Here is a 16,530-nt window from a genome sequence, read left to right on the forward strand (position 1 = left end):
CCTGTGTGCATGTGTATGTGTGCACATGTGTACATATACATGTGTGCATGTGTGTGTATGTGTGTACCTGTGTGTGCATGTATGTATGTGCAGGTGTACCTTTGTGCATGTATGTGTGTGCACATGTGTACATGTGTGTGTACATGTGTGTGTTCACCTGTGTGTGCACATGTGTGTGAATTTAAGAGTCTGGTGCATCTGAGGTTCCCATGGAGTCTCCCTGCAGGACTCAGACACTGGCTGCTGGGTGGCAGGAACCCAGGCTGACTGCTAGGACTCACCTGCAGGACTCACTCACAGGGCTCCCCTCCTCACTCTCCAGATTGTGGCCTTGCCCCAGTGGGCTCTGCTCTCATCACAGACCCAGAGCCACACCATGGAGGAACCAGCTTCTCTTCCCAACAGTTCCAAGCACAGTGTGGGGATCTAGACCCTGTGACAGGACTGCTCCCCTTGCCCCCACAGCCTACGAGAAGCGATGCCCTGAGTGTGGGTCTGGCCAGAGTCTGTCCTGGATTGGGGAGGGGACTGGTCAGGGAGGTGGACATTACCCAACTCCATGTGAGGCGGGAGGAGCCATTGGCCACCAGGTGTGGAGTGTGCCCATGTGCTCGCGGAGAGATGCCACTTGCTAACCAGCAGTTCCTCCCACAGAACACTCCAGGCCACTGGGATACCACTGGGTGACTGCCTCACATTGTTGAAGCCACAAGGTCCCGCTTCCACCAGGCACAGAGATGCCCCAGCACTCGATGGGGGACAAACCCTTTGTCTCGATGCTGCCACTCCCCTTCCCCAGTCCTGCGTCAGCACTGGAAAATGGCATCGAGCACACCCTGCCCAGCAGAAGGATGTCCCTGGGCTCACCCCTGAGCCCTGGCTCCCTGCACTCTGCCACCCACAGCCCACTGGACACCTGCAGCCAGCCCCTGTGTGACTCTGAGAAGCACAGTGCCCAGGCGGCCCATGAGGTGCCCTACCTCTCGGCTGGGCCACAGAGCACAGCGTGTGGCTGGTTGGCCTTCACACCCATGTGCCTACAGGCCTTCAACACGCCCAAGGGCTTCCTGTTCTTCCTGTGCGCGGCCTCCTTCCTGCAGGGCATGACCGTGAACGGCTTCATCAACACCGTTATCACCTCCATCGAGCGCCGCTTTGACCTGCACAGCTACCAGAGTGGGCTCATCGCCAGCGCCTATGACATTGCCGCCTGCCTCTGCCTCACCTTCGTCAGCTACTTTGGGGGCAGCGGGCACAAGCCACGCTGGCTGGGCTGGGGTGTGCTAGTCATGGGTGCCGGCTCGCTGGTGTTCGCTCTGCCCCACTTCACCACCGGTCACTATGAGGTGCGGGAGGACGCATGGGTGGCGTCGTGCCCGGCCAACCGGAGTGTAGCATGCGGGGACAGCACCTCAGGCCTGTCCAGCTACCAGCTGGTCTTCATGCTGGGCCAATTCCTGCACGGCATTGGCGCCACACCCCTCTACACACTGGGTGTCACTTACCTGGACGAGAATGTCAAATCCAGCTACTCGCCCGTCTACATTGGTGAGTGGGGCTGGCAGGGGTGGGAGCATGGGCTGGCCAGTGATCACAGGGTGGTTTTGGCAGGATGGACGATGACCAGGGAGCTGTCTGATCTCCCATGTGGGCTCATTTCCACCCAAGCACCAGGGGTGACGGTGATGCTGCCCTTCTTGCCAGGAACCTCAGCTCCAGCACTGCACACAGGGCATGGCTGGCCTTTCGGGGACCGAGGGGCATGGCTGTGATATGGGGTGGTGCCCAGGTCTGCTCCTGCAGGAGCCTCCTGTTTAGCTGGGAGGAGTTTTATGTGGATCAGTAATGGGGGACAGAGCCCCTGACCACATCCACCTCCCTGGAGCACATCTGCCAGATCCGGCTGCACAGGACTGGAAAGGTGGAAAGACCAGGGAGACTCACTGCCCTGAGGGGGAAAAGCAAGCAGCTCAGGCCCATGGGTCACAATCACCAGAGTTTTGTGTCCAGGCCCAAGGGGCTGCATGTCCCACGGTCCCACTCTCCTGCTGGTGAAAGGCAGGGAGACCCTCTCTGCTTTGCCACCCACCCCCACTCCTGTGTGTTCCTCCTGCCTGGCCCTCCCAAGGGCACCTCAGTGACGGCCACAGAGGGCCTCTGGCCAGATTTTCCTCACATGCCCCTTGAGCTCTGTCCATCTCAGCCATTGGCAGTGCCATCTCCAGGACCCAGGGCACACTGAGAATCCCGTCACTCCAGGGAGGGGATGGTCCGCCATGCTGACCCTTCCAAACTGAATGCGGGGCTGCTGGGTCGGATTGCTGGGTCCCAGCTCTGGGGCCCTTCCCTTTCTCCCTGGGCATGTCCGTGGTTCTTCTCGAGAGTCCACATGGCATGTGAGGTTGGCTTTGGGGAAGTTTTAAAAAGTTTAACACTGACCAACATCAGACCCCATGGAGGCTGCACAGGAGGGGGCCTCTATTCAGAGGTGGGCTCTGTAGCGCCCCCCCCACCTCCCTCGGGGCCCAACACCTCTCTTCCCTTCCAGCCATCTTCTACACTGCGGCCATCCTCGGGCCAGCCGCCGGCTACCTGATTGGAGGCGCCCTGCTCAACATTTTCACAGAAGTGGGCCAACGGTGAGTGACTGCAGGCACACCCTCCGCCTGTCCCTCAGCACTGCAGAGCTGAGAAGTCCTGTCTGCAGAGAAGTCCTCCATGTCCCTGAGTGCGGCTCTGATGAGTGGGGGGCGTTTTGCCGCACGCAGCATGGGTGCTGGGCCCCCGCAGGAGGAAGTCCGGGGCTGGCCAGGCCCTGCAGGACTCTGTGGTCCGTGGGTGGCCTTGGGAGCTTGGCCTGGCAGAGGGGGCAGGGCAGACAGATGGTGGCCGGAGGCCCCAGTGCTTCAAAGCCCAGCCAGCCCTGGCCACTCGCTCTAAGTGAACTGAGATTCTTTTGTGTCTTTCATTTCCTTGTATCTTTTGTTTGTGGTGCCAGTTTTTATAAATTTTCAGGGAAAGCGGAAAAAAAAAAGAGGGAGGGAGAGAGGACAGAGGGAGGGACAGAAAGACATAGAGAAAGTGAGGGGGAGAGAGAGAGTGACACAGTGACAGAGACAGACAGTGACAGAGAGATAAACAGAGAGACAAAGAGGGACAGAGAGATACAGAGAGACAGGGACGGAGAGAGCCAGAAATAGAGACGGAGAGACAGACAAGGGCGGGGAGAGGACGCCATGTGCCCTTGCTGACCCTGCAGGCTCTGGAGGGTCCGTCTTTGCCCCTCCGTGTGCGGTGCTCCTGTTAGGCTCTCCTGACTGCCCACTGAGATGTGTCCTGGGCACCACTACACCTCGGGCCTCTTTCTGCAGATGGCGCCTCTCGTCGGGGCTTCTAGTTCTCTGACCTCTTGTAAAAGCCTCCTCTGGCCTCGGGCTGATAACACGGGGCCAAGCGTGCACGTTCTGTGCAGAGAGCCTGGAGGTAGGTCGGGGCTTGCGGCCTTAGATCTGGACGCTTCTCTCACTGTCCGCCATGTCCGCTCCGGCTCTGGGATCTGGGCCCACTTTGCACACCTGAAGGGGGGTGGGGGCAGAGCCAGGGCCTGGCCCTGGAGGTGGCCGCGGCATTAAAGTGCTAGAACAAGGTTCCCATGATGGCTAGTTGCGGCCTCGTGGGTGTTGACGCTCCCTGCGTCCCTTCTGTCCCTTCCACCTCTCTCTGCTGTTCTTTTCTCAGCCACCTCCTGCCTGCGATAAGCATTCCCAGCAGCCTGGAGCTGGGACAGACTCTTACTGTTCTCTGTGGCTGCCTGATCTGATAGGTTCTTTCCCGCTTGCTTACAACCTAAGAGCGCACGTGTGTGCAGATCTTACGAGCCTTAACAGTCCCTTTGCAGGGAGCTCCCGGAGTGCTCCAGCTGGGCTCTCTGTCCCCAAGCTTCATGAGGCCCTGGGGACACCATCTGTCACCCTCTGCACTGGTGGGGAGGCACACCTCACCCTGCTGTTGCTTGCAGAGCAGCGTCCCCCCACAGCCCTGCCGTGGTCCGTCTGAGGACCAACTGAGGGCAGTGTCCTCAGGTCCAACAGACAGGTCAGGTGTGGAGCGTCTGTCCTAAGTATCCCAAGCTAGGGTGCAGCAAGTAAGGGGTGTGACTATGGCCAGCGTTGCTGTAGGCCTGCATCAATTATGCAGAAGGACTCTGGAGGTCTCCTCGGTTACCCAGTGTGTGTACCATGGAGGACATGGTAGCCACATGCTGACCTAAGTGCCACTGCTTCTCTTGACAGAACGGAGCTGACCACTGAGAGCCCACTGTGGGTGGGTGCCTGGTGGATTGGCTTCCTGGGCACAGGGGCTGCCGCTCTCCTCATTGCCATTCCCATCCTTGGCTACCCCCGCCAGCTGCCAGGTGGGTTTCTCTGCCCCAGCCCAGCCCCGCATCATGGAGCCCACCTCAGTCCCGGGAGGCCGGGACACTCCCTTTCCTGCCCTGTCCTGGTCCCTGCCATGCATGAGGCTGCAGCAAACCCACTTTCTGTCCAGTGGACCCTTTGATCTCAGTCTTCCACTTGGCCATGGGGCAGAGCAGGCCTGTCCACTGTGTGCAGCCGTCCTCGTCCCAGGGCCTCTCCTCTGCCCTAGCAGCGTCACCTGTCAGGCCTTGGAACAGGCTTATACCAACCAGAGTGGGGCTGTCAGCTTCTCCTTCCCGATGGTCCTGTGTGTGGCTGTCACTTAGGCTTCTCACCTCTCACACAGTTTCTGTCTCAGACTCAGGATGGGGAGGAGTCCGGGGCAAGTCCTCTAACTGGCCATGTGTCCTCTAACTGACCATGTGTCCCTCCAGGCTCCCAGCACTACGTGGTCATGAGAGCATCAGAAACGCAGCAGCTGAAAGTTGACAGTTGCAAGGCTCAGAGCAACCCGGATTTTGGGAAAACGATCCGAGACCTGCCCCTGTAAGGATGTGGGGGGGTGGTGGGGGTGGCGGGTGAAGGCAGGGAGTGGGGGAAGGCCACACCTGTGTCCTCAGCCCTCCAAGGGCCCCACCTGGGAGAGGCAGTGTGATCCCTCCAGGGTCCATGGGGAAGGCCTCTGTCATGACCCTGGAACTTGGGCTAAAAGATTAAGGAGCAACAAATACAGTCTCCTGGGTCAAGGGCCCCAGACCCTGGATTAGGGCAGTAGCTGCTGTGGTCAGCCCAATGGGGCCAGGGGTCCTGGGCCCATCCTCTGTGGAGGCTCCTGGGGCTACACTAGCTCCTGTGACCATGGAGCAAGTCTTGTCCATGCCAGTGTCCCCTTCAGACTGTGTGTCCCAGGGATCACCAAAGAAGCTGATCCAACCCTGAGACCCTTTCCTGAGTGACCCCATTGAGCAACCCCAGCCCCCTCCACTGCCATTCATTAGGCCTCTCCTGCAGGTGTGCCCATGGTGGGGCGCACAGAGAGGTCTTTGAAGACCAGAGAAGAGCAGCCCTGCCTGCAGTCCAGCCCCATCCTTGGGTAGTTATTGGCCTGTCTGCCCTTGCTCTGCCCTTTCTGGTCTTGCTTTGGCCTCTTCTCACACTGTGGAGACAACCCAGGGCCCCAGGCTGTTGGAGTCTTAGAGAGAAAGTGCAGGGGCGGGGGACCTAGGTCTCTCCTCTGTATTGAGCTCTCCCCAAAGTTCATGTGCCCACCAGCACATTCCTGAGGCCATGGTGGTTACATGGGGGTGAAGAGCTGTGGGTAGTGGGGTGGAAGGGGCAGGGCCCAGGGCCACCAGCAGAAGCCCCAGTCTGTCCACTAAGCAGGGGTGAGGGGCCTCCCAGGGCTTTTCTGGGTGGCTTTCCACCTCCTGTCAGACCCCAGAGAAACTAGGAACTGCCCCACAAGGAGCGGTGACTCATGGGTCAAGCTGCCAAGGGCCATGGTGGCCAAGGGTTGCTGGCACATCCTAGAGACGGCCAGCCTGGCCCTCCTAACACTTGGTACTGCCAGAGTGGCAGGTCCTGAGCCTGGTCACCATTGTGGACATGGGGACCCTGGGCCTCTGCCACTTCATTTGGTGACAAGTAGGTCTACACCCAGGTTAGCTCCTTGAATCAGAGGCTGGCAGTACATAGATTTGGGTCATGCTGCCTGCCCTCCATCAGAGCCATTACTGAGTCTTCGGGTGGACTCAGCACAAGAATTTCACAGAGCAGCCTATAAGCTGGGATTAGCAAATGAAGAAGTTTGCACACTAACCCCTGCCCAGCTGAGCAGCCTGGAGCCCAGGCAGGCTCTCTCGCTTCTGTCTAGAAAGCACCGTTGAGCTGTAGGTGAGGGTAACAGGGCCACTGGGGATGTGAACAAAGGAGGCACCACTTTCAATGTCCCCTCCCGAGGAGTGGGCACTCAAAATTTATTGCCCAAATGTGCTTTATGATCAGCAGAAATGATGCTGAATCCTGGACGTGGTGACCCCTGCCTCCCCCAACCAGCTCCCTAGTCAGCAGCATTGCCACAAGGAATGATTGAACAGGGCCTTAGACCACGTGGGTCACTCCTACTTAAAGCAGGGGCGGCTGAGGCTGTGATTAGGGTCTTCCATACCCAGTTACAGTGTTCAGGACAAGTGGCCACAGGCTTGGCCACTGCCTGCCTGCCTAAGCCCAGCCTTGCAGCCCAGCTGGGCTCTCTGCACCCCACTTCACTCCCTCCCAGAACTGGGGCCCTGTGCTCAGGGGAGGAAGCTACGGTCTGGGAACAGTGGTTCCCTCACACCCTGGATCTGGCCCGCTCTGACCCTCTGTCTCTTCTCTCTGGTCTCCATGCTGCTCCCCTGTCCAGCTCCATCTGGCTACTCATGAAGAACCCCACGTTCATCCTCCTCTGCCTGGCGGGGGCCACTGAGGCCACACTCATCGCTGGCATGTCCACATTTGGCCCTAAGTTTCTCGAGTCCCAGTTCAGCCTGAGTGCCTCCGAAGCTGCCACCTTGTTTGGTGAGAAAACTGAACCTGGGTCCTCTGCTTTCTCCTTAGTTTCCAGATGAGTTGGGGTCTTCAGAACATCTTCTAGAAAGACCCAGATGGGGCACACAGGGAGGCAAGGGGACCAGCCCTGGGTACAGGTGCTGAAGACGCCTAGGGCTCTACCAGGGGTGTGAGGAGCCACACAGCGCTGCCTGCTGGGAAGGCAGGACTGCACCTCCAAGGGTGTGGTTTGGGAAATGCCATTACAGTCACTGACCACTGACCGGGTGGGAGGGCCAGGGGTGGGCTCCACCACTCACCTGGCCTCAGCCTCTGAGATTTTCTCCTGGAAGGTTTGTCCCTGTCTGTGCCTGTACGCTGGGGGGCAGCTATCCCAGGGCCTGCAGAGGGTGGGCCCCTCCTGAGAGATGTCTGTGGGTCCACCATCAATCCTATGCCACCTGGTGACATGCCTGCTGGGAAGGGCTATGTGGGGACCCACCCTTCAAGGGTCTATTCTCTGGACACTCCCCCACTCTCCCTGACTTGCATGGTCCCTCCAGGCTGACCCCACACACAGACCCCTACCTAGGACAACTCCCTCTCAGAATCCTCCCTGTCCTGCCTCCTCCCCCTGCCCCAGGGCTCACCTCCACCACCTGTGGGGAGCCCCACCCCACCCCCACCTGCCCCCATCACTGGGTGTCTGGAAGCTCAACTCAGCTTTGTGCCAGAGGCCAGTGGCTGCAGGGACTCAGCAGGGACTGAAGTGGCCAGGAGAGTGTGGTTGCCCTGGGGGACCACCAAGGCAGTGACTAGCTTTCGCATTAGGGCTGGGGCTACTGGGCCCTCCTTCTCTGGTCCTGGCCTGCCCCTGTGGCCTATGGCCTTTGGAGTATCCTCTCTGCAGGCCGCTGGACAGGGCCCGAGGGGGCTCTGCCTGCACAGCAGCTGAGGCTCAGGCTCAGGGTTGAGCACTGCCAGGGGGGCTTGAGCCCTCTGTGGCTCATTTTCCCCACCTGCTTGGGGGCTTCCAGAGTCCTGCTAAGTCCCACCTCTCCCCAGGGTACCTGGTGGTGCCAGCAGGTGGCGGCGGAACCTTCCTGGGTGGCTTCTTCGTGAACAAGCTCAAGCTCCGTGGCCCTGGGGTGGTCAGGTTCTGCCTGCTGTGTGCCCTGGCCAGCCTGCTGGGCATCTCTGTCTTCTCCCTGCATTGCCCCAACGTGCCCATGGCAGGCGTCACGGATGGCTACGATGGGAGGTGAGGGCCAGGTGGCACCTGGGTAGGGGGAGGCCCCTGAACACCAGCAGCCCTTGGGAATGGGTCGAAACAGTCTGGGCTTAGGTCATTTCTGGAAAGGGTTATGATAGCACACCGCCAGCAAGGGCAGTGCCCTCAGCGGGCACCCACCTCCCTAATGACCGTTCACATGGATGACACCTATGGAGTGCCCCAGTTCAAGTCCAACTCTGTCCCAGGGAGGGTCTCATCCCTTTCTCGGCCTCAACCGTCTCCTCTGTAAAATGAAACAATCACAGCCCAGCTCACAGGGTCCTAGGAGCGTCCCCGTGTGGACATGGATAGTGGCCCAGGGCTGGCTCCTGGCTGCTGCCATGTGGGAGGACTGTGAGAGCCACCCAACAGGCAGGAGGGAGGCCCACGTGCAGCACACAGACTGAGCCCTGGCCTGAGCTTATTACCCAGGAGCTCATGCTACAGACTGACTCTGTGGCTGTGGCCTGTGACACAGGGAAGCACAGAGGCCCCTGTAGCACTGTCAGACATTACAAGCAGCGAAAGGGATAAGGGATGTGGGGTCAGAGGCAATGTGTCACACACTCTGGGTGGTGTGAGCTTAAAGAGTTTGCAGATGCAGAGAGCTTGCTGGGTAGGGACAGGCCATGCTGTGAGGCTGCCCTGTACCTGCAGGAGCCCATGTGCCCGGCCTGGGTCCCATTTCCCCTTCCCCCCACAGCCTGTTGCCTGAAGGACACCTGAACCTCACGCTGCCCTGCAATGCAGCCTGCCACTGCCAGCCAGAGCAGTACAGCCCCGTCTGTGGTTCGGACGGCCTCACCTACTACTCGCCCTGCCATGCAGGATGCCCTGCAGCTGCTGAGACCAACCTGGGTGGCCAGAAGGTGAGTGGGACACTGCCCGCGGCCCCGACCCCCACCCAGAACCTGGGAAGGGGCCCTTGCTCCTTCCTCCTGTAATCAGCGCTGTTGTTGGGCTCCTCAGGTGTACCAAGACTGTAGCTGTCCTCAGAATTTTTCCTCTGGTTTTGGCCATGCCACTGCAGGGAAATGCACTTCAACTTGTCAGAGAAAGCCCCTCCTTCTGGTTTTCGTATTCGTTGTAATTTTCTTTACATTCCTCAGCAGCATTCCAGCACTAACGGCAACTTTACGGTAAGCCAAGGGTTTTGCTTTTCTCCGGCACCTTTTCTTGCAGCCCTGGAAGGTGGAGCTCTGCAGATCCTGTGAAAGGGCTGGGGACACACCTGGCCCCTGCAAAGCAGGCCTGTCTGTCTCTGACCTCTGGCGAGGTGCTGGCCACCTAGGGAGGTGGTGATGTGGCCAGGGGCCTGGCCAGAACCCAGCTGCTGGCATGGGGATGTGACTTGGCGTGCAGCCCCCTCGTGTGGGTACCCATGCTGCGGCTTTCTTTTGCAGGTGTGTCTGTGACCGGCAGAGATCCTTTGCCCTGGGAATCCAGTGGATTGTGGTTAGAACACTAGGTACTGTGTGCCAGGAGGGCCATGGCCAGTTGGGCAGTGAAAACACTGCATAAGGGCACCCAGTAGGTGTCTCGTCCCCCCTGGGGTGTGCATGCCAGCACCTGGCCATGTCCAGCTGGGAAAGGGTTTCATTCCCTAAGCGACCACTAGAGGGGCCCATCGTCATTGGTTTGCCCAGAGGGTTTCTTTTCCTTGGAGATCATGGGAACTCCCAACCAGACTCCACATTCCCAGAGAAAGGAACACTGAAATCCCCTTTCCCTGTGAAAACACCATGGCCAGTATCACCTTCCCAGAGCTGTTCCAGGTCCACCACTGCCCTGTCCACCCTGAGTCAGGTGCTGAGTGAGCGTGTCTCCGCAGGGGGCATCCCAGGACCCATCGCCTTTGGCTGGGTGATCGACAAGGCGTGTCTGCTCTGGCAAGACCAGTGTGGCCGCCAAGGCTCCTGCTTCGTGTATCGAAACGCAGCCATGAGCCGCTACATGCTCGTCGTGGGGCTCCTGTACAAGGTGAGTTGGGCCTCGGGGAGGGATCCGAGAGTCAGCTCCCTGGGTGGGAGGGCAATTCTTCCCCCAACGGCTCTGGCTTTGGGACACCCAGGGGCTTTCTTTCTGTGGCTCTAATCACAGCCCCAGGTCACCTGCAGATTCATGACACATGGTGGCCACAGTAGGAGAGGGAGGAGGCCTGGCCTAGGGTCATCTTCTGGGCTCAGTCTGAGCCCCAGCGCCCCCCGCCCAGGCCTTGGGAGCAGTGCCCTTTCCCTGCCTTTGGAGTGTCCCTTCAGCAGTGTGGCCCTGGCTATTTGCCTGGTGGCACCTGTTAGCTGAAAGTTTGGGGGAAATAAAAATAAGCTCTTTCTGAACAAGCAGCTTCCTGGGCCTGCCTTCCTGCCCAGAGCCCTTGGTCTTGTCACTGTCCTGCCGTGTGTTTTGAGACCCTGTCACTGAACCTGGCCCTTACTTCTCAAACTGTGGGGAGAAACCTCCTGTCCTAACTCTTGGCATGCACTACCTAGGAAGAAACACAGCATTTACATTTTTTATTTCCTCATTAGAAGAAAGAAAGCACAAAACCTTCAAAACACAATGAAATCTCAGGACCTGTCACTTAGAGGGTCTCAAGGCCCCTCCCTGGGGCAGCAGACACCCCAGTGCAGCTTCCAGCTTCCAGCCCCCAGCCCAGGTGCTGTCCAGGAGGGAGCTGCCTGAGGGAAGGGGAGACCAGCTGCCTGTCTCCCCTGGGGCTGGGAGAGCAGAAGCTACAGGTTCATTTACAGACATAGCCCACTCTGACCTGAGACTTCACTTTCCTGGGTTTCAGTTATCCCAGGTCAAGTGAGGCCAGAAAATATTAAACAGAAAGTTCCAGAAATAAACAATTCAGAAATTTAAAATTGTGCTCTGTTCCGTGCAGCAGAATGGACTCTCTCTCGCCCTGCCCAGGGCGGATTTGTGCAGGGTCTCCACACCGCTGGCACTCCTGCTCCCTGGATACTTGGTAACTGGCTGGGTTATCACAGGCAGCCAGGTGTCCCACTCTGGCCGTGCTCAAGTCAAGTAACTGTCAACCTAAAATAACTAAGAGGCTCAGCTCCCGTTTGAGGGGTGTTTATTCACGGGCAGAACAGGAGAGTGGTGACCAGCACTCCTACGCAGGCAGGTGACCTGGTGCTGTAGGCAGGGACAGCAAGCAGGGCTGGCCCCTTACACCAGGTCTACCCCACATGTGATGCCCAACTGGCCGTTGTCACTCTCACTCTGAAGGGGTTGTTTAACATTCATTTTGTAAAGAGGCGACCCTTTCAGGATGCTGAGTCCATACCATGGGGCTGGGATTTGCAGGGAGCGCGGAAAGCCTGGCTACCAGGGAGGCTTCAGTAGAGAGGCCCGAGGCCATGTCACATGACTCAGTTTTCAGGACTTAACCTTTCCCCTGGCGTAATAAATTTGGAAGGTCCTGAAATTGTTTTCTTTTCACATAGCCCTAATTTCACTTAACAAAGGTCCTGAAGTGCTAAGCAGTGATGCTGGCGACCGGACTTGCCAAAGAGAAGCCACAAAACACTTCTTTAAGGGAAAGGGAACCTTGGCGTCCCTGGCTGGGGCTCAGTTTTACCCACAGTTCAGGCACCCACTGAGGGTCTTGTGCCCCAAGATAAGGTGGGACCTCTGTGCAGCTCCCAGGAAGTCCTTGAAGCCAAGGCCCTGCCTCAGGCACCCCCTGGGCTCCGTGCAGCCCACAGGCACCGTGTCTGGCTTCCTATCAATTTCAGAAGGGCCAGCAGCGCCCCCGTGAGCACTTAGCTTCCACCACAGCAACCAAGTCAAAGCAACGTGCTCTGTGAGCACAGCCTTGGGCCCTCAGCCCAGCAGGAAACTCCAGGAAACAGCGGTGTTTGCACCTAAAACCCAGAGTTTAAATCTCTGCTCTGTGGCCTGGAAAGCGCCATGCCATCCTTAAGGCCTGCGTGGGTTTCTGCTGTGGGTGCGTCCCATGAGGTGAGCGTGGCCCCTGGCTGTTGGGGAAGAAACAGACTCTGTGGGCTGAGAACTTCCCATCAAGATGGCATCAGCTCCTGCCTGGCCACGGGTGCTAAAGGCCGACCAGCTGTTTCTGTGACTGTTGAGACAACAAACCACCAACAAAGTGGCCTAAAAGAACAGAAAGAGATCTCTGCACAGTTCTGAGACAGGACAGAACAAATGCAAGGCCTGGGCAGGGCTGGGGGGGTCTGTCCTGGTCCCCGTCCCAGCTTCAGGGCAGCTCTAGGCCATCTCGGTGTACACATGTGTCACCCAGCTCTGTGTCTGTCCAACACGGTCCCCTCAGGATCTCTGGTCTGAAATCTCCCCTCCTTCCTCTCGTAAAGACACCAGTCATTGGATTTAGGCCACACTTTAAATCCTGGAGACCTCATCTCAAGATCCTTAACCTAGTTACATCTACCAAGACCCTATTTCCAGAAAAGGTCATAGTCATAGGTACCGAGGCTGAGGACATGTGTGCAATTGTGGGGGGCAGTGCCCCCCACCACAAGCTCCTCATGCCTCCTCCCGTACCTCTGTGTTCAGTCATCTGGTATCTTTCCTTCTCCTGTAACTCTGGGACCCAGGTATATGGGAAAGCTGTGTCTGTCCCCAGAGCAGGTTGGGCTCTAAGACCTCCTGAGGACACTATAGGTGGGGTGGGGCAGGGCCCAGGACCCCGGCCAGCATGCAGGGCTCTGGGGGGCTCCCAGGTGCTCCAGCAGCTCCCCCTTCTCCCCAGGTGCTGGGCTTCCTCTTCTTTGCCACTGCCTGCTTCCTGTACAAGCCCCCAGCAGGGTCTTCAGATGGCCTGGAAGCTTCTCTGCCCAGCCAGTCCTCAGCCTCCTGCAACCCCACGGACTTGCAGCTCCAGAGCGATGTCTGACCATCGACCCACCCACCACAGGGACACCAGCAGCCCCTTGGCACTTCCCAAGCTGTGCACACGTTCAGTTTCTTCTCTGAAGGGCCAACTTCTCACCCACGCTGCAGAGCTGAGGCCCTTGGAAAGGCATGCACTGGTTCTGGGGCCTATGGCGCTGTCTCTGGGGGGACTGGATCACAACATGAGGCACATCCAAGATGAAGCTCCTGAGCATGGCCCGTGGAGGCTCATGGCTGCCCACCTACCGGACTTGCCATGGGCCTCTGATCCAGAGTGAAGGCCCACATGAGACGTAGTTCCCCGGAGCAACTCTGCACAGGAACCTTCTGCTCGGCCTGTGGTTTAAAGTCTGCTGTGACCTCCTGTCCTCAGAGTGGAGTAGCTCTGCAGTTGGGAGCAATGTGCATAAATATAAATTTATGGACCATATTTTGCATAAGAGCATATTTATAGAATTTGTTTTGTACCGAGTGTGTGGGCAGGGGCTGTGACCCCAACTGGGAGGATGCAGGGCTGTCTGCCATGGAGGGTTTGTTTCTGTGTGTCCTAGTCAAAACTGCACATGTAATATATTTTCTTATTTAAACAAGATGTCCCTGTACGTGTGTTTTGCACTTGTCACTCTGTGGGATGTGGTGGTATTGCCATCCCGGGTGTGAGACCAGCAGAAGGCAGGTCCCTGACTCCCGGCCCCAGGCCACAATCCCAGTTCCCCCACTCCGGGGACATCCATGAATGACCTGGGTTCTGTCCTTGCAAATTCGAGTCCAGGATGGGGTAGCCGGACGCTGCTATTGGCACAGGAGAGTGTGTGTGCGGACACGTGTATGAAAGCTTGGGGGCTCTGTGTCTGCAGGGACTCCTGGGTGGCTGGGTGTCTGCAGGGACTCCTGGGTGGCTCTGTGTCTGCAGGGACTCCTGGCTCCTTCCAGAAGGGTGGTGAGTTGGGGCCGTGGCCTGACTCATCTGGGACCTTCCTTCAGCTGTAGGGGCTGTTAGTGGAAGGACCCAGGCTCTGTGACAACCATTTGGCCCCACATAGCTTATTTGCGGACTGATTCTGGGAGCACATTGGGTGGAGAGGGTGGGTAGGTGCCCCCTGCAGCAGCAACCACCCTGGGCTCCTGGGGGCTCCATCCAGCAGAGACCTCCAGGAGCCAGTGTAGAAAACTCACCTTATAGTTGTCCTGGAGCAGTCAGGCTGGTCAGGGGCCACTCCCAGGCCTCTGCCCCAGGTTAGGGTACAGGATCCCCAGGTGAAGGGGAGAGAGGCAGCCAGGTCCAGGCCATGAAGAATTTGCCCTGCATCCTGGCCACTCCTCTGGCTGCCTGGGGGCCAGATGTCCCCCCCACATCACATGCAAACCTGATCTTTTGCTGTGGCTGATATCCACCTGTCCCTTACAGGCCAGCCCTGCTTGGAGCTGATGCTGCCTAGGTCAGCAGCTTAGTTCTCTCAGACCCTGCTCCTCAGGCAGAGTCCTAGGACACACTGTCCATCTCTGGAGGGAGCTGACCAGCACCAAGAACAGTGGGGTGTGGGGGCCTGACCTGAGAGGGGAGAAGTGCAGATGCCTGGGCCCCCTGCAGAGGGCCAGATACTGCAGGCCCAGGACCTGCATCTTCACAGGACCCCACCCCAGCCACCCCCAGGGCTGCACCTACAGCACTGGTTCCCCCCAACAGCCTTGGATGTGTGTGGCAGGACCCTCATGGCAAAGACCCTGAGCAGCCTGAGCACCTAGGGCCCAGAAAGCCCAGAGCCCATTACCCACCAAGAACCTGCCTGTGGCCTGAGAATGTTGAGTGCTAGGATCATAACGCTGACAAAATCCCTTCTTGCAAAACCCATTGAGCACATCTTGAGTTCTCTGTTTACTAAAATGTAGAGGCAGCCGCAAGAGCATCCCCAGTCATGGGTGAAGTTTCAGCCTTAAGCAAATTTGGAAAATGGGGTGTTCGTGGAGCAGAAAAATCAACCCCTCTTTGCCATGGGTAGGCATCAGTGCTTAAGTGACATAAACAGAATTTGAAAGGACAGGCAGAGAACTCCTGAGAAGATAGCAAAGGTCTCACAGCATCACAAGCCGCAAGTCACAGGGCTGGCGACCAAGCACCAGGGTCTCGCCCAAACCTGTCTTAGTCAGGCCAGTCACAGGTCGGCCTTGGTCACCACATGGGAAGAGAGGAAGCTGGAGACACCTGGGGGCTCAGGACAGCCTGATGTGGAGACCATCCTGAAGGGGAGATAGTCTGGGAGCCACCAAGTGCCTCCTGTCAACCAAGGCTTGAAGGAGGGATTGGGACCCCTGTCTGCAGAGTAAATGGGTAGAGTTCTGGGTGGGATGGATCTTTGCACCACCCTGACTCTGGTCTGAATCCAGCAGCCAGAGGTACCTTCCATAGCGCAGTCAGGTCAAACTGTGCCCTGGCTGAGGCAACCCCTGCAACAGCCATCATGACCACACACAGCCCAAGCCTTGCCCCAGGGCTTCTGCAACTCCTCATCCCCTAGATGGCCCCAGGGCTCTTCCTTGGCCTCCTCCCCAGCCTTTGGTCATGAAGCCCCATCACTGTGGGCAGAATGGCAGCCCACGCCCCACTCCGCACTCTCACCCTGCCCCCTCTCTAACTAGTGCTGCGTGTCCAACCACGCCCCACTCTGCACTCTCACCCTGCCTGTGCCCCCTCTAACTCGTGCTGTGCACCCTACAACACCTCACTCCGCACTCTCATCCTGCCTGTGCCCCCCTTCTAACAAGGGCTGAACGCCCCACCATGTCCCACCACGCCCCACTCTGTACTCTCACCCTGCCTGTGCCCCCTCTAACACCCGCTGTGGCACCCCACAGGTTTCATTTTGTTCACTCAGATCAGTGCCTGCAGCACTGTCAGTTCTCAGTAACTGCTTGCTGAATGATGAGAGGGCCTGGCCCAGGCCCCATTCTCCCCACAGTTCCTCACCTATAATTCGGGAGTGTCTCTCCCCTGAGGGGACAGTGGGGCATCAAGTGAATTTACAGGCCCCTTGAGTGGGAGTGTGCACCATGCCCAAGTGGCTTCCCCAGACACGCACACTCACACTGCCTGTGTGCTAGTGGATAGGGGCTCTGAGCCCAGCCCTGAAGTTGGGGTGAAGTCCTGGCTATGCCCCTTACAAGGAACCTTGGGTGGGTGACATTACCCTTGTCCCAGTGTTCCCATCTGCAAAGGGGACTGGTCCTGAGACCCCCCCTCGTCATGGGGTATGATGAGGACTGTTCATTTCATCCACGCAGAGCTTTGGGGCACCACTGGCCACAGCATGCTTCATGGGTCCAGGGCATGTACTGAGCCTGTTCTGGCCCTGAAGAGCCAACTGGGAAGGTGGGTGAGGACTTCCAAGGCATGTCCTCTCCTGCCAGCTCCTTGGGGGACACAGAAGA

General features: G+C 58.2%; 1 protein-coding gene across 1 annotated transcript; it reads left to right on the forward strand.

Annotated features, from left to right (window-relative positions):
• The first annotated feature begins 696 nt into the window (after positions 1 to 696).
• SLCO4A1 (solute carrier organic anion transporter family member 4A1) lies at positions 697 to 13,694 on the forward strand. The gene is made up of 11 exons (XM_003787856.3): positions 697 to 1,548; positions 2,549 to 2,639; positions 4,293 to 4,414; positions 4,853 to 4,964; positions 6,823 to 6,977; positions 8,013 to 8,208; positions 8,924 to 9,089; positions 9,190 to 9,359; positions 9,624 to 9,688; positions 10,052 to 10,200; positions 12,962 to 13,694. Exons 1-11 carry the CDS (start codon positions 738 to 740, stop codon positions 13,103 to 13,105), a joined length of 2,181 nt encoding a protein of 726 aa, XP_003787904.2. The 5' UTR covers positions 697 to 737; the 3' UTR covers positions 13,106 to 13,694.
• The last annotated feature ends 2,836 nt before the right edge of the window (positions 13,695 to 16,530 follow it).

This window comes from Otolemur garnettii, unplaced genomic scaffold (genome assembly GCF_000181295.1).
Source record: "Otolemur garnettii isolate 467f Iridium unplaced genomic scaffold, OtoGar3 scaffold00023, whole genome shotgun sequence".
NCBI lineage: Eukaryota > Metazoa > Chordata > Mammalia > Primates > Galagidae > Otolemur > Otolemur garnettii.

Coding starts and splice junctions, on each gene's coding strand:
- SLCO4A1 (XM_003787856.3), top strand. CDS start 738: ATGCCCCAGCACTCGATGGGGGACAAACCCTTTGTCTCGATGCTGCCA. Junction 1,549..2,548: donor CTACTCGCCCGTCTACATTG/GTGAGTGGGGCT, acceptor CTTCCCTTCCAG/CCATCTTCTACACTGCGGCC. Junction 9,360..9,623: donor GCACTAACGGCAACTTTACG/GTAAGCCAAGGG, acceptor TTTCTTTTGCAG/GTGTGTCTGTGACCGGCAGA.